The sequence below is a fragment of the Pinus tabuliformis genome, chromosome 4_1 (genome assembly GCF_031772625.1).
Source record: "Pinus tabuliformis cultivar Carrire ecotype Pingquan chromosome 4_1, CPIR1, whole genome shotgun sequence".
NCBI lineage: Eukaryota > Viridiplantae > Streptophyta > Pinopsida > Pinales > Pinaceae > Pinus > Pinus tabuliformis.
Genome location: NC_142303.1, coordinates 254,864,642 through 254,887,883, shown reverse-complemented (window position 1 = coordinate 254,887,883; position 23,242 = coordinate 254,864,642). Strand labels below are relative to the sequence as shown.

General features: G+C 39.4%; 1 protein-coding gene across 4 annotated transcripts in view; it reads right to left on the bottom strand.

Moving 5' to 3' along the window:
- The window catches only part of IBR3 (acyl-CoA dehydrogenase-like protein), a 381,815-nt gene that overhangs the window by 160,093 nt on the left and 198,480 nt on the right, over window positions 1–23,242 (bottom strand). For all 4 annotated transcript variants that reach the window (XM_089419565.1, XM_089419562.1, XM_089419564.1 and 1 more), the window contains 2 exons: window positions 16,285–16,553; window positions 15,808–16,005 (listed from right to left, as the gene is read on the bottom strand). In XM_089419565.1, the coding sequence (XP_089275691.1) occupies window positions 15,808–16,005; window positions 16,285–16,553 (467 nt within the window). The remainder of the gene's footprint in view (window positions 1–15,807; window positions 16,006–16,284; window positions 16,554–23,242) is intronic.

Genomic DNA, 23,242 nt, shown 5'->3' with positions numbered 1-23,242 from the left:
TTGTTCGTTACATTGGTATCGGAGTTGTTCGATCCTCTGCCCGCTCAACCGCTGCACACCGACAGTCTAACCTGGCTTGGCCTTTGGCCATCAAACTTTCGTCAACATTGTTGCCGTCAAGATTCAAGCATTTCGCTAAATAGTTTTTTGAGTTTCTCGATTTTGCCGTTCGGCCTTTGGCCATTAAAAAAAAATATAGACTACCTTAAAAAAATTGAAAAGAAAAGAAGTATATGTAAGGATTAAAATTAAAAAAAAAAATTAAAAAATCATATAAAGAAGAAACCAAATATAAAAATTATAAAAATATCATAAAAAAGAAACCAAATAAGAACGGGAAAGGGTCCACGGGGCTTTGGATTGATGGTGAATGGGTGCACTGTTAAGGCACTCCTTGTGATAGGTCACTGGTTCAAATCCCCCGTGGGTGCTTACCTACCCAAAAAAAAAAAGAACGGGAAAGGGAAATTTCAAGTCGAAAAAATAAAAGGAGAAACTGTAAATAAATAAAAAAACAATACTAAAGGAAAATATTATAATTTATAAAGAAGAAACCAAATAAGAACGGGAAAGGGAAATTTCAAGTCAAAAATATAAAAGGAGAAATTGTAAAAAAAAAAAAAAAAAATACTGAAGAAAAAATTCAATTTAAAGGAATTTTTTAGTTAAGAACGAAGTTATAAGAAAAGATGAATTCAAGAAAAGAACAGAAGATGAGTTCCACACAACAATCATTATTTTGGACTAAATCTCCATTTTGTATAGCATACATTGAATATCCATGGATTCATAAAAATTGCGAATTATTTTGTCCAAAATGTGAAAAATTATTTAATGTGGAAGAATATCAAGATGATGTACTGGTGCAAATGACAGAATGAGAGGGAAAACTCGCAAAACTGAAACAAAAATTAACAGAAAAGGACGAGGAAATTTTGCATCTAAGGGACCAAAATAAAAAATTACTTAAGAAGTCCAAAGATACTAGAAAAAAATTAGAGGAAGAAAATGAATGTCTCGAGAATCAATTCAACAAGAATCTATCAGAAAAAGAAGAAGAAAAATTTGTGTTTAAAAACCCTTAATCAAAAGTTGTTAGAACAAATCAAAATTTTAAAAGATGAGAAAGATACTAAGAATAAAGTCAACAATCTAGAAAGCGAAGCGCTTTTACGTTTAAAGAATCATAACCAAACACTGCCTATGCAAATAAAAAAGCTTAAAAATGACAAGAAGTCACTAAATGACAAGTTAGAACAACTTACATAAGAAGAAGTATTGAAGTCTCTAGTCGTAACAGTCCAAGTCGAAGATAAAGGAACAAACACCGATCCAGTGAATATCACAACTCAAGAAGAGGATAAATCAATTGAAGTGAAGACATACTCAAAAGTTGCAGTCCAAACAACAAAAATTTCAAGTGAAGATCTCACAAATAATCAAGCAATTTCTGAACCTAAAAGAAATCAGATACCCCCAATAAAACAAGAAATCACCACAAACAAATTAGGGCAACATCAAACTGCAAGAACCCCTTATCGACATCCAAATCACAAGAGCAAACAACTAAGTTAGTTTACATATTTGAACCATTCATAACGGAAGCAACAGATTTATGTTCCAAGGAATACCGAAGTTTGCAGAATCCAGTCCTATGATAACAATTCATTACAAAATTCCAGTGATTGGAAGATTCCACAAAAGATTAATCTAGGATGGTCAGATCCATTCTCAGTCCGACAATTTTGTTTATCGCTTAGAGGATCATATCATCTTGTGTCAACGAAGATGAAAGTTCTAAGACGAGAAGATATTTGAAACAAGAAAGAGATCAAGCCCTTTCATCAGTAAGCTTTGAGGACAAAGCTTTCTGAAGAGGAAGGCAATGTTATGAATATAATTACAGAAAATAATATAAACAATAAAAATCATAATTAATGATTAAACTAACTAATAATTAATATTGAAGAGACATGTTCTAAAGACATGCCTATTTGTGAAGGCCCACCTGCCTAGGTATATAAGAAGGCCCTCACCCTCATTTGTAATCATCTCACCAATCCTTTATATAATATTCAATATACAATTACAAGTCATACAATGGATGTCTTTGTCTTCGAAGTATTCTGAAGATTATTGCTGTGTATATGAACTTTGTTCGTTACATTGGTATCAAAGCATTCCACTAAGTAGACGAACTTTGTTCGTTACAATAAAACAAATCTAAGGCTGCTATCTGTAGATCATGTGAGGCTGCCAACTGGAAAGAAGCATTTTAGGAGAATTTTTTCTCCTAGGGTTACCCATGTATATGGAGAGTTAACAACTACACTGCAATTATTTTACCTGGCAATATAGTGCCCTAATATTTGCCCATCTACACTTCTAGATTCAGGTACAAACAAACAAGGTCGTACCACTACAACAGGTGTTACCTTGCACCTTGAACAACATACCTCCTTCTGATCAAAATTCTAGACTAATACTTCACTGCGCTACAAGTTTCCTATAGAAGCTAATAGTTTTTTGTCACGTGACTAAGACATAATTTTAAATTACTTTCCATATATTTCTGTTAGGTCCCTATACTACTAGTGTAACCCCTCATCTGGACTATATGGAAAGAGAGGAATAAGCGCGTATTCAAGGATCAGAGCACCCCACTTGAAATTATATGGAGCAACTTTTGCCATAACCTCAAGGAAACCTTGGCGCTTCGCAACTGGGCTCAGGACAACTTCCCTTCCACAGCAAACGAGATAGCCATCTGGGCTAATTGGGATCTACAATTCCAACAGGGCGCTTACTCTCCTCCCCCGTCTATGCGTAACAACAGCAGAAAGGACTCCTGGACTCCTCCCCCAAAGAATACCATCAAGCTCAATTTTGATGGCGCCTCTAAGGGCAACCCAGGGAATGCAGGATTTGGTGGTATCTTCAGAAATCATAAAGGTCTCCCCATCCATATTTACTTTGGGAAGTTAGGTTGGGACACTAACAATTCAACAGAACTGGAGGGGCTTTGGCAAGGGCTCCTGCTTTCTAGGTGTCTCAACTTACAGCCCCTGGAAGTAGAAGGCGATACCCAAATCCTCATCAACATGGCAAAACAACTACAACACGGGACCCAAGCGAGGAAATTAGCCAAGAGTTGGAGGCTAGAGGCAAGGATGGAGGCTCTAGAACAGTTTCTCCACAACAACCAAGCCATTGTCTTCAATCATGTTAAACGAGATGGTAACAAGGTTGCTGACCTCCTCGCTAATTGGGGAGTGGAGGCGGAGCACACCATACTCTCTGGTCCCATAAACATTATTCATAATGATGCTCAAGCTCAGGAATGCAACGCTCTGGTTCAGAAGGACGCAGCCTCCCTGGATGCGGGTGATTGAAATAGTTTTAAACATGATTAGACTGGGGTGGGGCGGGGCGGCTCGACACCTGCCCACCCAGTACAAGGTGTTAAATTCCGGTGAGGGGAGCTCCGTCTGGCATGCGCGCGAGCAGGTGCATACAACCTCCCCTTCAGGTGATCTGGGCTCATTCTCTCTGCCCACTGCAACAGATCCTCCCTCCGCACGCTGCTACCTACACGAGATGACGGCGTCAATCAATGAAGAAGTTATGAAGGTGGTTGTTTGTGACAAGTTGGGCAAGTTTAAGTGGGGGCAATGCCCTGAGCTCAAGCTCATTCCTTGCGAATTGCTTGTCTGGGTTCATCCCATTGCCTCTGTGCGAACTCTGGTTCTCTTGGATATTTCTGAGCCTTCGACTAGGAAGCTCTGGCTGGCCCTTCAAGGACAGCTTCCCTGGCTCATTCCTTCCCATGGGAGGGCTCTGGGTCTGAGTCTGCAGATTTTCGGGTGGGTTTGTTATTTTGTTTTCCCTGTCCTGGGCGCCAACTCTCATGGAATGAGTCTGCGCATTTCTCTTACTGCCTGTGTCCCTTTGTTCCTCTATTCCGCCTTCTGTATAGTTTTCAATTTGGGAGAGGGGAATTTGCCTGGGTAACCCATCTGGTATTCTCAAGCATTCTCCCGGGCCCCCGCATATCAATTGCTCTGAGCTCCAAGCGCGCTGCAACTTTTCCATTACCCCCTCTTCAATGGCTCGTTTACGACAGAGAATGGGGTGCCGCAGAGGGCAACCCCGGCGCGCTCCAACTGGTTCCTCCTCGGACTCGCCCGCCCCCACCAGTGAACTCTTCACTGGTCGTTATCCGGGCACCCGAAGTGGGCGAGGGAGACGGCAGACTTCCAGACATTATCGTGGGCCTCCATCCTCGACAGGCTCAGCCATTTTCACATTCAATAGCTCCCTGCACCGGCCACGGATAACTGCTCATATTTCTGTGTTCTTTTATGAAACCACTCAGCTGGAAGGCTCTGACTCCCATCCGGAGGGCTCGGGAGCGGTTGCTGGTCCCTCCTCTGCGATTCACTTTGGCATTGGAGTAGCGCCACTGCAGGCGCAGGAAGGCCCAGGATGCAGCACACAAGATGCTGAGATGGTGCCAGCGGATCCCGGACCCTCCAATCAGGTAGCTACTCCTGTTGATGACGTGCCAGAGTTCGGTTGGTGCCAGATCGTGGAGGAAACGCCTGCTGACTAGTTTGTTCTCGTTGACGTGGGTTTGTCTTTTGGTTTTTGTCATGGTTCATTTCAGTCATGTCGACTACAGTTCTGATGTAGAAAGGCAAAGGTTTGCCTATGTTTTTGTTGTTTTGGGTTCATGTGGTTCTCCAGATAAGATGCATCCGTTCCCCTGCGTGGGCTCTGCTACTGGTTTCACATCTGCTTTCTTGGAATTTTGGCTCTTTTCAGAGCTCTGTAATGACTACGGTCCATATGTAAATATTTTTTCTTCTTTTTAATAGATTTAGCCTTACTCAGATTATAAAAAAAAAAAAAATGTTGTTTCTAAAGATGGAAGTGTTGTTTCTCCTAGCCTTCCACAACCTACAAGGTTGACACCACAACAATTGGAAGAAAAAAGAACAATAAGGGGTTACACTAGTAGTATAGGGACCTAACAATTTCACCTCCTTAGTCATCAACAAAATGATTGATGCAACCTTGAAGCCTTTAAATATCTGTGTTTTGGCCCTTCAAAGGATCGGTTGGTAAACAAAATCTTATACCTACAGTTCAACCTCGGTTAAAAAGAACAGTTGTGAGGCAAGTCAAAATTTAACATATAATAGAAAACAGCTAGCCATTTGATAATAACTATGATAACAATACCAATTTTCAGAATATATATATATATATATATATATATAATTCACAGACTTGACACACATTTAATCTATTGCGTGTCATTGTACTTCACCTATCACCAAAATAAAGTTCATTGCTTCCAAAGGCGACCTAACCAAATTGATAAAAATGGTTGTTATAAATTATAATTTATGACCATTGTAATGAAGTGCTGCAACATTGTTATAAAATATAAATTTGTCATGTATTTGCTGAAACCAATGTTTTTAAAACCGGAACCGGTGACCAGACCGGTCCACCTAATGAACCGGTTTACCGACCAGAACCGGTCTAACCGGGACTGGTTTGATCTAAACGAACCGGTTTTTAAAAAATACATTAAATAATTAATTTTTAATGAAATAAAACTATTTTTAAGATGTAAAACCATGATTCCAAGCCAATAGAGACAAAATATGCAAAGTTTGCTCATTTATATACCATGCAAAGGTGAATATATCAAAATGGCACCGAGTGCAATACATATCATCGACAAAATAGCAAAATACATAAGAAATGAGGCTCTAAATGGCCTATAAAGTCCAAAAACAATGTTGCAAGCTATGAGGCCATTGGCCTACTACAAGTCTACAGTGTACACATGATCAATCATCAAGTCCATCACCACTACTAGACACAGGATCATCATCAGGAGCTACATAGACATCATCTGGTTCAGAGTCTGAGGATGCCTCAGCCTGATCTGCAACATCAGTATCAATGCCACCAATGACAATAGAAGTGGACCTAATGGAAGCACGAGTTTGTCGACCTGCACGACTAGTGCCTTCCATTGGTTCCTTGCCTTTCCTTGATGCCGCCACTGATCCTGGTTCTGATGCCGCCACATAATCTGCCTCATCCCCCGCTAAAGCCATGTCGATATCAAAATCAGCCTCAAACACAGGATCTTCAGTCTCCTCCACCCATTCTGATGTTGGATCAATATCGTCCAACACAATGGGATCTAGATCAGGTGATTTGCTCATCATTTGGTTCCTCCTCAGTCGAAGGTTGTATTGCACAAAAACAAGATCATTTAACCGTTTTTGTTCCAAACGGTTTCTCTTCTTCGTGTGTATGCGCTCAAAAACAGACCAATTGCGCTCACAACCTGAAGCACTGCAAGTTTGACTGAGGACTCTAATTGCAAACCTTTGCAATTGAGGACACTGGCCACCAAATGACTCCCACCAATGTGCTGCAAAGAAAAAGACAATAATTAGTAACTTAGTTTATAATTTGAATTGTAAAGAACGTAAACAATTTTAACTTGAAATGAAAAACAAAATGGAAATTGGAATTGCTTACCTGGTTGGTCCACATCTCTTGCCATCTTTGCCAAGTTTTTGCCAAAAGTACCACTTGCCATATTGAAAATAGTAAGCTGTCTATGTATTTCCAACTGGTCTACATGGTTAGGGACCATGCGCTGCAAGCAATCAATCAATCCAGCTCTGACCTCCCCATCATGCTGATCTCCTAGCCGATTTTTATAGTGATACCTTGGGTTCAAAAAATACCCGGCTGCATGTATAGGACGATGGAGTTGATTGTTCCATCTGTTATCAATGATCTCCCATATATGGCCATATTTAGCTAACCTGTCCTTGTAAGTTGCCCGTATCTGCTCCTTTGCCTGATCCATAGCTTCATAAACGTAGCCCATGGCCAATCTTTCCCCATCCACCAACCTTAGCAAGTTAACAAGGGGCTCGGTAATTTTCACAAGCTCTACAGACCTTTTCCAAAAATAAGTGTCAAACACTTTCTTTTTGGTGTCTTTTCCATCTGGTCTACGAGCCCACCGAGATTCAGACCATTCTTCAGAGGAAAACATTTTCTGCAAGTTTTTATGTTGACCATTGAGACATTGCAACGTGAGGAAGTGAGTTGCAAATCTCGTAATTGCAGGCCTAACAAGCTCTTTGCCTCCAGTGTGTTTCCTCATTAGATTCAATACCCATGAGTGGTTGTAAATGTATTTTGTAATGCACTTGGCATGCTCTACAGTGTTTTTTACCCACTCCACTTTGCCTATATCCTCAAGCATGAGGTCTATGCAATGTGCAGCACATGGAGTCCAAAATATGGTCTTATATTTGGCCTCAAGCATCTTTCCAGCAAGAACATAGTTTGAGGCATTATCAGTGATGACCTGCACAACATGCTGCTCCCCAACTTCCTGAATAACATTATCCAAAAGCTCAAATAGAAGGATTGCATCCTTTATCTTATCAGATGCATCAACTGATTTCAAAAACATGGTTCCTTGAGGGCAAGAAACAAGGAAATTAATGATAGTGCGGTTCTTTCCATCGGTCCATCCATCTGACATAATGGAACAACCTGTTTTGAGCCATGACTCTTTAAACTCAACCAAATACTCATCAATGGAAGATATCTCTTTTTGCAAAAGAGCTCCCCTCAAGTCATGCATACTAGGGCCTTTGAAGCCCTTTCCTGCAGCTATAACAGAGTCCCACATAGCTTGGTAATAAGGTGAGCGAGCAGCATTAAATGGGATATCTGAATCATACCACCATCTAGCAATGTATTGGTGAGAAGTTTCTTTGCATTGTTTTTTCCAATGTTGATCCAAAGTGGGTTGAGAACTTGGCTGGGAGGAAGTGGGATTAGATTTAGAAGAGGCAATGTTGGCAGAAGATGAGAAATAACTTTGGATGTTTGATCTCTTTGTTCCTTTTGATGATTGGCCAACTCCAACAGAAGGATGAACATAGTGAAAGGGGTCATTGGTGGAAGGGATAGAAGTGGAGTCTTGAATCTCATAATCATCATACCCACTCTCTTTCATGGCTTCTATTAATTCCCTCTTCCTTGCAATTTCATCTTGGATGGCCTTCTCCCTAGCCTTATCCTCATAAAATTTTTCAAGCTTGGCAATGTATTATGCCCTAATAGGACCTAACAGTTCTTTTGGTGCATCACATGGCTTTACTTGGCCTCTTACCCCAGCCAAGTGTTGTTTCAACCTAAGAATACCCCCACCTCCAATAGATTTATGGCATAATTTGCATATCATTTTTCCCTCAATTACATCACAATGAACCCATGCACTGTCCTTTCCTTTTGGAGCCATGTTTGCTTGAAATAATAACAATTTGCAAAGAAATCTGCCATTTAAAAAAAAATTGCAGCTAAGCAAAATGGAAAACCAAAGATAAATGTAGGAAAACAAATGCACATGCAAGGCTCAAGCTACAAAATTTGATAGCATATAGCTAGAGAGTTTATAGCACTAAGCATACATGATAGATCATAGAAGTGAGAAGTTTATAAGTATAACACATTAAAAAAAAATTCATGGACAGCAGACTCAAATGAGGAATTATCAAGTGCAAATCCTTACCTGGAAATGCAAACTAGCTCCCTTAGCCTCCTCTTGAAGATGGCAACTCCACTGACAGCTACACACTATCTCCAAAATAGCTCCAACTCCAACTCCAAGATGACTACTTCAGCAAAAACTCCACACTCTCCAAGCTCACAAACAAACTCACAAACACTCACAAACACTCCAAATCAGTTGTGTGAGACAAATGAGAGTGAGAGGGGTCTCTTATAGCAAGTGTGAGGGTGTTTTTGGAGGGAAAATACCTTTCCCTCCCCCCCAAAACCCCTAAACCACAAAACCCCTGCGCTTTTTGTCATTAATCGGTGGGCTGTCCATAAACCGGCCGGTTCCGTCCTAAACCGGCCGGTTTTGACCGGTTAGGGCCAGATTTCGGGCACAGGAGGGAGCTAACCGGGTTTTTTAGGCCGGTTCGGACCGGCCAGGCCTCTAACCGGCCGGTTAGACCGGTTACCGGTTTTTGTGGCCGGTTTTTAAAACTATGGTTGAAACCCTAACTCAAAATTTCATTACAAAGATAATGTCTCTAAGAGAGATATTACAAAATGAGGCATCAAGTGAGTATGTTGATCATCGGGTAAGCATGTTGACCAAAGGGATGAGCAAACCAAAGAGTGGACAACTGTTATGAATATAATTTATAGAAAATAATAAAAATAATCATAATTATGACTAAAATAACTAATAGTTAATATTGAAGAGAAATGTTCTAAGGACATGTTCGTTTGTGAAGGGGTGCCTGCCTAGGTATATAAGCAGGCTCTCACCCTCATTTGTAATCATCTCACCAATTCTTTATATAATATTCAATATACAATTACTTGTCCTACAATGGATGTCTTTGTCTTTGAAGTATTCTGGAGATTACTCCATTACATATACGAACTTTGTTCGTTACATTGGTATCAGAGCATTCCTCTAAAGAATGCGAACTTTGTTCGTTACATTGGTATCAGAGTTGTTCGATCCTCTCGCCGTTCAACCGCTGCACAGCGACAATCTAACCTGACTTGGCTATTGGCCATCAAACTTTCGTCAACATTGTTGTCATCAAGATTCAAACCTTCCGCTACATAGTTTTTGGAGTCTCTACATTCTGTCGTCAGGCCTTTGGCCATTAAAAAAAAATAAAAAAGAAGAATATAGATTACCTTAAAAAAATTGAAAAGAAAATAATTATATATAAGGATAAAAATAAAGATTTAAAAAAAAATCATATAAAGAAGAAACCAAATATAAAAATTATAAAAATATTATAAAGAAGAAACCAAATAGGAAAGGGAAATTTCAAGTCAAAAATATAAAAGGAGAAATTGTAAAAAAAATCAATACTCTGGAAAAATTCAATTTAAAGGAATTTTTTAGTTTAAGTACGAAGTTATAAGGAAAGATGAATTCAAGAAAAGAACAGAAGATGAGTTCCACACAACAATCATTATTTTGGACTAAATCTCCGTTTTGTATAACATACATTGAATATCCATGGATTCATAAAAATTGCGAATAATGTTGTTCAACATGTGGAAAATTATTTAATGCAGAAGAATGTCAAGATGATGTACTAGTGCAAATGACAAAACGAGAGGAAAAACTTGCAAAACTGAAACAAAAATTAACAGAAAAGGACGAGGAAATTTTGCGTCTAAGGGGCCATAATAAAAAATTACTTGAGAAGGTCAAGAAGTCCAAAGATTCCAGAAAAAAATTAGAGGAAGTAAATGAATGTCTCGAGAATAAATTCAACCAGAATCTATCAAAAAAAGGAAGAAGAAAATTTGTTTTTAGAAACCCTTAATCAAAGGTTATTAGAACAAATCAAAAATTTAAAATATGAGAAAGATACTAAGAATAAAGTCAAAAATCTAGAAAGCGAAGAGCTTTTACATCTAAGGAATCATAACCAAGCCCTGCTTACGCAAATAAAAAAGCTTAAAAGTGACAATAAGTCACTAAATGACAAGTTAGAACAACTTACTCAAGAATAAGTATTGAAGTCTCCAGTCATAACAGTCCAAGTCGAAGATAAAGAAACAAATACGGATCCAGTCAATATCACAACTCAAGAAGAGGATAAATCAGTTGAAGCGAAGACATACTCAAAAGTTGCAGTCCAAACAACAAAAATTTCAAGTGAATATCTCACAAATAATCAAGCAATTTCTGAACCTGAAAGAAATTAGATACCCCTGTGAAAATTTCAGAATCTAACAAACCATAAATCCTATTGTAGTAAACTGATTTGCATTACCTACTTGTATTCTTCATTTTAACAAGTTATTTTCAGAAATATTTAGAAAATATTAATGTAGATACGCTGCAACACCAATATGCAGATCAAGTACTGAAAAAATAAATGAGACAACCACACAAAGGACACATTTATTTTTGGACTAAATGTCCCCGAAAAAACCCAATGCGAGAAAACCGGTGCAACAGATATGAGGGTCTTATTATTAAGAAGATTTATGAATTCAACTAGGGTGCCAAATCCAGCTCACCCAACAGAGAATAAACCCGGCAGAAGTACCTCTATCCGAAGACAAATATTTTCGTGAATGCAACAACTAGATGAACAAACCCCACAGGTGAATGTGATGTCCCCAGTGTTGTGTAGCAGTGGCTGCTCCCAGCACTATGTTGGATCTGCGTTACCTCCTCTAGGAATTGCGTCACCCTCCCAGTGAGCCTTCCCGGCTCAGAAATTGATCTGTTGAACTATTGCTTGATCTGCCTCACAGAAACCCCAGCGTTGCCTCATGACTGCATCAGATCCTCTAGCCTCTGCGTCACCCTTTTGGAGCTGTGTTGTCTCTCCTCGGTGTTGTGCTGCCTCTCTGCTATGTATTCCCGGCCTTAGACTAAAGTCCTTCTGCCAAACTGCCCCTCTATGCACTAAAAGCTCACTCCGAAATTCTCAGCAAATCGCGCCCCAAAATTTCGATTTAGCTCAAGTGTCGCTCTCGTTGTGTGTGTTCTCCAACTAACCCCAAGCCTTCCTTTATACTTTTCCTATTGAGAAATCAACAGCTGTGATCTAATCTCTAATCAACGACTAAGATTAAATTAGTCTTGATCCTCATCTCTTAGGAGCTTCTCACCCATATTTTCATTAATACCCATTAATATTTTAATTTTCCTAAATTTAGACTTAGGAACCCCATTAAAAATATTAATTATTTTAATAAAATACAATCCGGGTGGAATTTCACCAAACGATTTATGGGTCTTGGAGATCTCATGTGTTTTAGTCCCTCCACAAAATTTTGGAGCTAGAGGACATCTAATGCTACCCAAAAATCAACACTCCCTCTTAGCAAGGAATATGCTCTAGCAATACTTCCTAGGAGATGTATCACACTAATCCACTGCATCGATCATCTGTGTTGTTGATGCTCGGCCTACTGCCCTTCATCCACTGCGTTGCTGCAATCTGTACTGTTGTCCATGACACTGCCACGGTCACTGCTGCATCTGTACTGCATCTCCCACTCAATATGTTGCATCATGCTGCCCATAGCACCACCACTATTCACTGTTGCACACCAACTTAGTTGCTAAGAAGTAAGCAACTGAAAAGCCACCCAAAAGCTGACATGCTGGTCAGTGTAGATACCCCTTGACGTTGAAGCTACCGTTGTTAATCTGTGTTGCCCCTCTGATGCTACTGCGTTGCTGTTGTATTTTCTTTGTACCTTCCGCACTGCTGCAATACTCCACTGCGTTGCTTCAGACTTTAGCACTCGAGCTCTGCCACTGTTGCTCCATCATCCCTTGCACCAACTGACTCTTGTCATTCTGCTACTGTCATTAAGGGCTCTCGTAGCCATATGTGATCCAAGAGTTTTGGCACCTCAAGGATCCTGCCCCTACTGTAGTTCTTTCGAATTACAGCTCTAAATCAACCCACCTCTTTCCTGGATATGTGGCTACCATCTCTACCAAATAAATGTCAAACCGGTTCTCTTCTCCCTCTTTTGTTGTTGCCCCAGCAAAACTCGAATCTAGATTTCTTTGGCGCTAGAAATCCTCTAAGGAACAAGCTCCCTTTGAATTTCGATTTCCTTCACGGAAATCCTTTTGCCAACCAATGTCCAACCACCCCTCTCTGATCTCTCTTTGTTGTTGCTCAGCACTGGATCTAGATTTCTTGGCAAGAAATCTTTTGAGGAACTGATTCCCTCTACTTTGCTTCTGCCCCACTAGGTACTGTTCTACACCAACAGAATCAGCGCTCCACTAGCAACTCTAGATGAAATCTACGCTGCACCTCTAACCAAGGCAACCGAAAAAAACAAGTCTCAACACTCTCTGCACTGGCCCAGTGACCTCTGTGCTGCCCTCTGCAGCAACAACGTCACCCAATGCGGCTCTGCGTGAGCCTTCCTTGGTTATTGCGTCACCCCTCCTCTGCTCTCTCGTCCAAAAACTATGTTGTCTCTCGAGATAGTTGTCTTCACACACAGATTTTCCTCTGTCCTTTCGCCAATGGCTTCAGTCCTCCTTGATCTACAATTTCTCTGATACCATGTGAAAATTTTTGAATATAACATACCAAAAATCCTACTGCAGTAAATTAATTTGCATTACCTACTTGTATTCTTCATTTTAACAAGTTATTTTTAGAAATATTCAAAAAATATTAATGCAAATACACTGCAGCCTACACCAATATACAAATCAAGTAGTGAAAAGAATAAATGAGACAACCACACAAAGGACACACTTATTTTGGACTAGACATCCCTGGAAAAACCCAATGCAGGAAAATCGGTGCAACAGTTATGAAGGTTTTATTATTAAGCAGATTTCTGAATTCAACTAGAATGCCAAAGCTGGCTCATCCAACAAAGAATAAACCCGGCAGAAGCACCTCTATCCGAAGACAGATATTTTGGCGAACCCAGCAACTGGATGAACAAAACCCATAGGTGATTGTGTTGTCCCCAGTGCTGGGCAGTGGTGGTTGCTCCCAGCGCTGCGTTGGAACTCCGTCACCTCCTCTAGGAGCTGCGTCACCCTCCCAGTGAGCCTTCCCGACTCAGAAATCGATCTGTTGAACTGTTGTTCGATCTACCTCACAGAAACTCCAGCGTTGCCTCTAAGTGACTACGTCAACTCCTCTAGCCTCTACATCACCATTCTAGAGTTGTGTTGTCTCTCCCTGGTGTTGCGCTGCCTCTCTGCTATGTATTCTCGGCCTTGGACTGAAGTCCTTCTGTCAAACTGCCCCTCTCTACACTAGAAGCTCACTCTGAAATTCTCAGATTTAGCTCAAGTGTTGCTCTCGTTGTGTGTGTTCTCCAACTGATCTCAAGCCTTCCTTTATACTTTTCCTGTTGAGAAATAAACGGCCATGATCTAATCTCTAATCAACAGCTAAGATTAAATTAGACTTGATCATCGTCTCTTAGAAGCTTCTCACCCATATTTTCATTAATACCCATTAATATTTTAATTTTCCTAAGTTTAGACTTAGGAACCCCATTAAAAAAATTAATTATTTTAATAAGATACAATCCGAGAGGAATTTCACCAAACGATTTCTGGGTCTTGGAGACCTCATGTGTTCTAGCCCCTCCACAAAATTTTGGAGCTAGCGCACATTTGATGCTACCCAAAAATCATCAACCTCCAATAAAACAAGAAATCACCACAAACAAATTATGGAAAGATCAAACCGCAAGAACCCCTTATCGACGTCCAAATCACAAGAGCGGACAACTAATTCAGTCTACATATTTGAACCATTTAGAACGGAAACCACAGATTGATGTTCCAAGGAATACCGAAGTTTGCAGAATTCAATCCTAAGATAACAATTCATTACAAAATTCTAGTGATCAGAAGATTAATCTATGATGGTCAGATCCATTCTCAGTCCGACAATTTTGTTTATCGCTCAGAGGATCATATCATCTTGTGTCAATGAAGATGAAAGTTCTAAGACGAGAAGATATTTGAAACAGGAAAGAGATCAAAGCCCTTTCATCAGTAAGCTTTGAAGACAAAGCTTTCTGAAGAGGAAGGCAATGTTATGAATATAATTTATAAAAAATAATAAAAACAATGTGAACAATAATAATCATAATTAATGATTAAACTAGCTAATAGTTAATATCGAAGAGACATGTTCTAAGGACATGTCTGTTTGTGAAAGGACAATTGCTTAAGTATATAAGCAGGCTCTCACCCTCATTTGTAATCATCTCACCAATTCTTTATATAATATTCAATATACGATTACTTGTCCTATAATGGATGTCTTTGTCTTCGAAGTATTTTGAAGATTATTACTGCATCTACGAACTTTGTGTGTCACATTGGTATCAGAGCATTCCTCTGAGTAAACGAACTTTGTTCGTAACAACAAGAAGAATCTAAGGCTGCAATAAGTAGATCATGTGAGGCTGCCAGTTGGAAAGATGCATCTTAGGAGAATATTTTTCTCCTAGGGCTACCCATGTATATGGAGAGTTAACAACTACACTGCAATTCTTTTACCTGGCATGACAGTGCCCTAATATTTTCCCATCTGCACTTCTAGATTCAGGTACAAACAAACAAGGTCGTACTGCTACACCAGGTGCCACCTCACACCTTGAGCAACATACCTCCTCCTGATCAAAATTGTGGACTAATACTTGACTGTGCTACAAGTTTCCTATATAAGCTAATAGTTTTTTGTCATGTGACTAAGACATAAATTTAAATTACTTTCCATATATTTCACCTCCTTAGTCATCAACAAAATGAATGATGCAACTTTGAATCCTTTAAATATCTGTGTTTTGGCCCTTTCAAGGATCATTTGGTAAACAAAATCTTATATCTATAGTTTAACCCTAGTAAAAAAGAACAGCTGTGAGGCAAGTTAAAATTTAACATAAAATAGAAAACACCTAGCCATTTGATAATAACTATGATAACAATATCAATTTTTAGAATATATATATATATATATATATATATAATTCACAGACTTGACACCCATTTTATCTACTGAATGTCACTGGACTTCACCTTACACCAAAATAAAGTTCATTGCTTCCAAAGGCGACCTAACCAAATTGATAAAAATGATTGTTATAAATTATAATTTAAGACCATTAAATCATGAAATTACAGACATAAAATGCCATGTATGCATGATTTTGTGTATTCAGTGAGACTACCTCCATATTTCCTGTGTCTGGTGCATTGCAATTGAAAATTTGAGGAGCCCAAGCTGAGCGACCCATGATTTCACAAAGATATGAATATTCAAGATTGGAAAGACCAGCCCCAAGCAACAAGCTCTCATGCCTATCCTTGATATGAATATCGAATTTTCTTTCATCAGAAAACTTCTTAACCATGGCAGCACTATCAACCTGCATTTTCAGCAAAGCAATTTTTAATGTTTAAACTCTAGCTAAAAGGAAACAAACTGATGACTGATAATGGAATCACCTTTATGTTTCGATACATATTAAAAAGAACAGGGGATAAAACCTCTTAATCATGAAAAGCATGATGACTAGAGATAAGCATACAGCTGAAAAACGTAATTAAACAGTAGAGATTCTTCAAGTTTTACATGATATGTATTATGAACATATAAATTTGTATCATAATAGATTAAGAAAAATTAATTGAATATCTCTACTTACTGGTACCCAGAGGTTCCAAAGGCCTTGTGCTTTTGCCATATCTTTGTGCGTCTCTTCAGACGGGTGAATTGTCCACCGCTTGTCTGATTGAGCATGCCTGATAAATTCCTTTTCCAATTGATAAACATGTTTCTCCATAAAATTAGTCAGCTTCTTTCTTAATTCCTGTACTCTTGCACTAGGAACAAACCCATTTCCTTTGATGGTCATATCTTGAGAGTATGCTGGAATATGGGATAAAGAGGCATCTGTTTCCAATGGTACATTTCCTGCATTCACCATTCAATCAATGAAATACAGGTTCATCAGTAACTAAATCGATCAATTAATATTCAAAACAAAACCAAGTAATTTTCTTCTACTATACAATGAACCAGTGTAAAAAGAAACAAGCTGGCCAGCACAAAGTGTGTCTGTGGGATAAGGTGATGTTTGAACTTAGTTTCCAGTGACATATTACAATCCTCAAAAGTAATGGTTCATTATTGATTTAAACACAGACTCAGCTATACCTAAAACCTTTTAGTTATTTGCAGCGCAAGAAAAAGGACAAAAAGTCTGCTTCCTTTGTACAATCAACCAGTCTACAAACACAAGCTATATGTGATAAAGGGCACTCTTGCTGGAGAAAGCACAAGAAGTATTTCACAAATACCACCAGAGGAATAGTCATACACAGATAACAATAAGGTACCATTCTTCTCAACCAATCTGCGCATAGAAACTAAGAAACTGTGAACCAAAACATAACTCCAATATTTTAGCTACAGTTCAAATGAATCCCAATTTATTATTGGAAACAAACTCCCAACCTAAGGATCTAGTCAAGCATCTAGAAACCGACAAAATCTTCAGTAGGTAAGAAGAGAAAGATTCACAATCTGCAGCCAAAAAGGGATACATGTAAGATAGGTCAGCTGAAACGAGGACATGGGACACGGAGGACACGTTATATCGTATATATATATATATATATATATACACACACAGATTCTCATTCAATTTAGAAACTAAAACATTTACATGATGACGATACAAATCCATAATTTGTTTGTGGTGATTTCTTGTTTTCTCATTGAGTCATCAAAATCAAAATGTGTTACATAGGTACTGAGTCCTGACTCACTGTGTCACAGATAACTAATGTGGGAATGCCAATGGCAAATAGCAAATACTAAACAGGGTAGATACTAGAACCATACATCAAGATGGAAGAATATCATAGGCTATAGCTCATCACTATCAGTAGATTCTTACTTCAACAGTCAATTCAGTTACAAATTAAAATTCACCAATGAACAGTGCTAATTTCCAAGCAATGATCTAAATAGCACAGCGCAGCATTCACTTTAATAAACAGACTAATGCAAATTTATTTTTTTAAATCTCCATTCATTAATACACAGTGGAATGCGGAGTGGATCCCAACAATATTATGACACCAAAGTATCAACCAGAGCTACCATAGTCAGAAAACCATGTTCTAACAGCTACAGAAGGACAAGCTCTTCATTTCCCTCAGATCAAATCACGGATGATCCCGACCCTCACTGATCTGTCTGCTATAGGATCCGTAATATCTCTGTGGATTCCACAATCTTGCGTATGTCCCAATTTGCTCCAATATCACTCTATGTTATGCTCTGATTGCTCACTGCAGAAACCCTACATGTCACTGGACTGCTCCAGGAATATTCTCAAGGTCCACAGGGAAGCAGGGGCCTCAATTAATCTTTGATTCCTATTGGATTGACCCTCGCTTGACGTTAGGGCATCAGGACATGACTTTCATAGAAATGCTTCAGGACTTTGTCGAACTTTGGTCTGCTCCCTCTGTTACAAGATCCAAATTACAGAGTTGTGGTTGCAGGATTGTACAAAAAGACATTCTTCCACAGACAATGTATTCGGACAACCCAGAACTGTCAGAAACTATCTTTGCGAATCTCTCTTGGACTCAGGATTTGGTTTACCTGTCACAGAATCCAGCAACATAAGATTTCGACTGTCCAGACCTTTGTGGAATGTCACATGTCAGGAATACGATTCCTTTCCCTATTCCTATCCTTGGTGAAGGTCTCAAAACTATCTAAAAGGCCTCGGAAATCACAAGAATGGTTTGTCGTCCAAAAACCATCGCCACCGAATTGGATTTTGGCCTTCAAGATGTATTCAACCTTCCACTTCCACTATAGAAAAAACCCTTGCTGAGCTTCTTCAGATCTTAGAACCTTCGCTCTGTCCAAAACATCAACTTCAAGGAATGATGTCTAACCCTAGTTGCTCTCCACGGGACTGTGATTCTGATCAGAGACTAATCTTAGAAGATTTCATCCAGATTTAAGAAGATTTAGCTTGCTTTGCCACCAGACTATGCTGCTCCTTAAATGAGAGATACCCTGTGCCAGAACAAAAGAGAAATAGTGAAAATAAAGAGAAATTAAGTTTATCAGCTAGGATGGAATCTTTCACCACCAAAATTGATAGGAGGAAAGGGGTCTTAAAACCCTCATAGCCTCAGACTAGAAGAAAACAGAGATAAAATGATCCAATCCAAATGAATTCAACCCTCCTGTATTTATAGATTTCCTAGAGGGGATTCTCTCCTTAATTGATTAAGTAAAATTCACACCAAACCCCAACATTGCGTTTCTTTGCCCAAATGCCCCAAAACTTGCCCAAAAATTGGGTATTTTGGGATTTTCCCCTTTATCAAGGACTATAGCCTACAGGGATCGATAGGCTACTTCATCTCTTGAGGGATTAATTTCTTGGGAACATTACATAGGCTCAAGCATTTTATCCAACTCCTTCTTTGCCTTAACCAACAATATGGTTCTAAGCTTCTCTGAACCAAGAGGCACATACCCCAATGTAGCCCCTCGAGTTAGAACTCAACACATCTCAATAAATAAGGTGATCGTGCAACATGAAATGACATGAAGTTGAATAGAAAAAAATCCAATGGTATGATCAATCTCTTCTCGCCTCTCTTGCTGAAATATCTTGTCCATTGGCACCCCCACGGGAACTCCCAAATGGATAATTTATTTTCCTAAAGAATGCAAGGGGATCCTCATTCTTGTTTTTCTTAGATGTTGCAACCACCATTGCCACACCAAAATTGGCCTCTCTTTCTAGTTCTTTCCTCTTTGATACACTCACTCCTACACATCCTCTGATTCCACGAGATATGCCCAACAAATGCCCTTGCACACAGAAATAGGTGCTCTTGAATTGATGGTTGCAAAAGTTGCGTGTCCAAAGAACATTGTCTCCTCCCTTTAACTTGCTCCCTAGCCCTTGATGTCTTGTAGCATACTTCCACAAGGGATATTTCAGTTCTTGACCCTGATGTCTTGCTAAAATGATGTTCTCTCAACATTTGAAGTTGTTGTTTCAGCCCCACTTCCAACAAATGGAATATTCAGACCCTTATGAAATTGAAAGAAGGGGGGCATTATCAATGGGGGCATTCCTTCCCTTCTTTTGCCCCTTTCCTACTGCCCTTGATTGAGCCATAATCACTATGAATATAAAGAAAAATGCATTGTTGTAAGGTTATGCATGTAAACAAAAATGGACTGGCAAACTCTTGTAGCAAAACTAAAAAAATAGGAAGGGAAATCCACTTACCTGCACCCTGAATCTTCTCCAAAACTCATCTTCCTCCTTTGTTGGTTGTTCACACACTCCTACAGCTCTAAAACAGCAAACAACAATGAGGGAAATTGGCCGAAAATCAGCTTTTAGCAATGCACTGAGTCGCTTTTTGACAAAGACGTGTCATAAAATCGGGACACGATTTTGGCACATGCCCAACACAAGTCAAACTTGTGTCCCTCATCTCGAACACGAGTCAAACTCGTGTTGGGCACATTGTTGAGAATTCAATAGGGCAATGATTATGATTAATTCTTTTTACATGATAATTGTTTTTGATTCCTTTTTACTTATTAACTTTGTTCCTTATTATTATATGTGTGAAGCATCAAACAGCTACCAAAAACATAAGCACAATGACACAGTATATAGGCTACAAGCTAGGGAAAAACCTCTCCTCCTGAGAGGAAAATCCTTAAATCTCTTCTCTTCCTTATAGATTCTTCCATTGATGAATTCCATGACTTTAAGACTGAGACCAATACCCTCCAAGACCAAGACCAACTTCTTTGAGTGATGCGCCAACTTTGATCTAGTCAAACCCAGTCAAATCTCTTCTAGTAGCACCTTCTCAACCTTCTGCTACAAGATTTTTGGCCTCCTACTGCATATCTGAAATTTCAGCCTCCAGCAACTGTTGCTGCCACACGTGGGAACTTCGATCTTCTTCTAGAGCCCTCCTCTTACCATCGCTTGCCTTTCCTGACTTCTGGAGCTTGAGAGAGACCCTTGGTGACTTTCGCTTGACCTCTTTGCCTCCTTTCCTCCAAGATCGAACTTGTAGAAGGATGCCCTAGGTCAGTTGCAGAAACCATGTTCCTCTCTAGCACGTGAGAGAAAGATAGCCGAAACACAACTTCTTCGTCCTTCTTCTCCTTCGTTGTTTCTTCCTTCTTCTTCCTTTGCTAGAATGAGAGATGAGTGAGTGTCATCAAGGAGGACGAGTCCTCTTCTATATATAGGCTTTTTCAAGGGTGGACATGGCTCTTCCTTTAGGCCGACTTGGACTTGGAGGGTATTCCGACACTTTTAAAGACAAAAACAATTTTCTTTATAAGTTACAATGTGCCCAACGGGGTCTTCAACTTGTGACAATGACTCTTTTGATTCTTGACCTGGGACAAACCCTAGAAGCACTCAATGGGTGCTTGACCTATAAAAATAAAAGACTTTGAGCATAAAACCCATGCGCCGAAAACAATAATAATGATTTTATTTTATTTCATAATTTACAAGATTCAAAAATACATTTCATACTTATGAAGACCGAACCTAGTTACACATTTTTCAACACTCCCTCTTAACTAGGGAGGTATTCATAAGAGGTACATGGACATTCTCAATCTGAAGAGATCTCATAAGAAGAGTCAGATTGGTAACCCATCTGTCTAGCATCATATCAACCAACATTGTCACATAGCAAGGCCTTGACTAACAACTCTATCTCTCCACAAGATCAGAGCACAATGCTGGCGAGACAAATGATTTATAGACACCATCATCATTGTCTCTCAAGGTACATACTCCACTCGAGTGTTCACCGAGTATGACCTTCTTTGGACTATTCTTGTCTTGGATAGCTAGTCCTCAAAGAATATCGGTCCACGACTACTCTTATCTTGGATGCCCTACCACATCCTCAAAGAGTATTGAATGTGAGATGGTTACCAAATCCTCCATTTTGTCTTCCCAAGTGAAGACAAGAATGACATGCCTATCAGCAGCGCAAGGGTTTTCTGTGGGGCAGAGAGAACAGTCGTTCAGCATATTGACTTCTGAGCAAGGGAGGCTCACTGGGAGGGTGACGCAGCACCTAGAGGAGGTGAAGTTGTTCCAGCGCAGAGCTTGGAGCAGCCATCGCTACCGAGCACTGGGAACAACAATTGTCATATGTGGGGTTTGATCGTCCAGTTGCTGAATTTGCCAAAATATTTGTCTCCGGATAGAGGTACTTCTGCCAGGTTTATTCTCTGTTGGGTGAGCCGGATTTGGCACCCTATTTGTATTCAGAAATCTGCTTAATAATACAAACCCTCTATATGCTGCACCGGTTTTCCCGAATTGGATTTTTCCGAGGACGACTATCCAAAAATAACGTTGTCCCTTGTGTGATTGTCTCGGTTTATTTCTGTTCATGATCTATATGTATGTGTAGGTTGCAATAGTGTTTTCATCGTTGTTTAAGTAATTAAATAATGTGTTGAAAGTAAAGAACAAGTAGGAGACAATAAACGAGTGATTGTAGTCGTATTTCTGATGTGTAGATTCAGAAATTTTCACATAGACTTCCTCATCAATTGTGTCATTCAGAAACGCAATCTTGACATCCATTTGATGGATGTTCCATCCCATTGATGCTGCTAGAGAGACCAATGAACAAATCATCGTATACCTTGCTATCGAAGCAAATGTCTCTTCATAGTCCAAGCCTTCTTGTTGGGAGAAGCCCCTAGCCACAAGTCTTGTCTTATACTTATCTATACTTCCATTTGCCACATGTTTGATCTTATAGATCCACTTGGAAGTTGCCACAGATTTGTCTTCGGCCCTAGGTACAATTTCCCAAACTCCGTTCTTCATTATAAACTCTTCATTCATGGCATCCTTCCATTCCTAGTCGTTGACAGCTTCTTCAAAAGTGGATGGTTCTTCTTCTATTAGTTTATCATGTATGCAGCATACCCAGAATATCTCTTGGGTTTCTTGCTTTCTCTAAATGAACCTTTCGCTGCCCCGTGACCTTCTACATCAAGTAGTGTAGACTTCAACCAATTTGGTCTCTTTCTTGGTTCGAGGACGACCACAGGTTGAAAGGGTTCACTAAGACCCTCATCTTCTTGATGAGATTCTTCTTCTTCCCTATTAACTTCTTCTTCAAATACTAGAAGTTCTTCGTCATCAAAGTCCATGGGAAGTTCCTTAGATTTCTTGAATGCGACACTTTCAACAAACATGACATCTTGACTTCCTTCTATATGGTATCCTTCCTTTATGTAGATTCTATAAGCCTTAGAGGAGTTGTTGTAGCCAACAAATATTCCTCTCATTCCTTAAGGATCTAGCTTCTTTCTTTTATCCTTTGGTACATGAAAATATACAGGACACCCAAAGATTCGGAGATGATCTACAATAAGCTTCTTCCTAATGAATACTTCTTTGGGAGTCCTATTCTCCAGCAACCTGTGGGGACTTTGATTTTGAATATGTATTGCAGTCTTCATGGCTTCTCCCCACAGACATTTTGGTAAATATTGATCATGTAACATCGCCTTTACACTTTCTTCAATGAATCCGT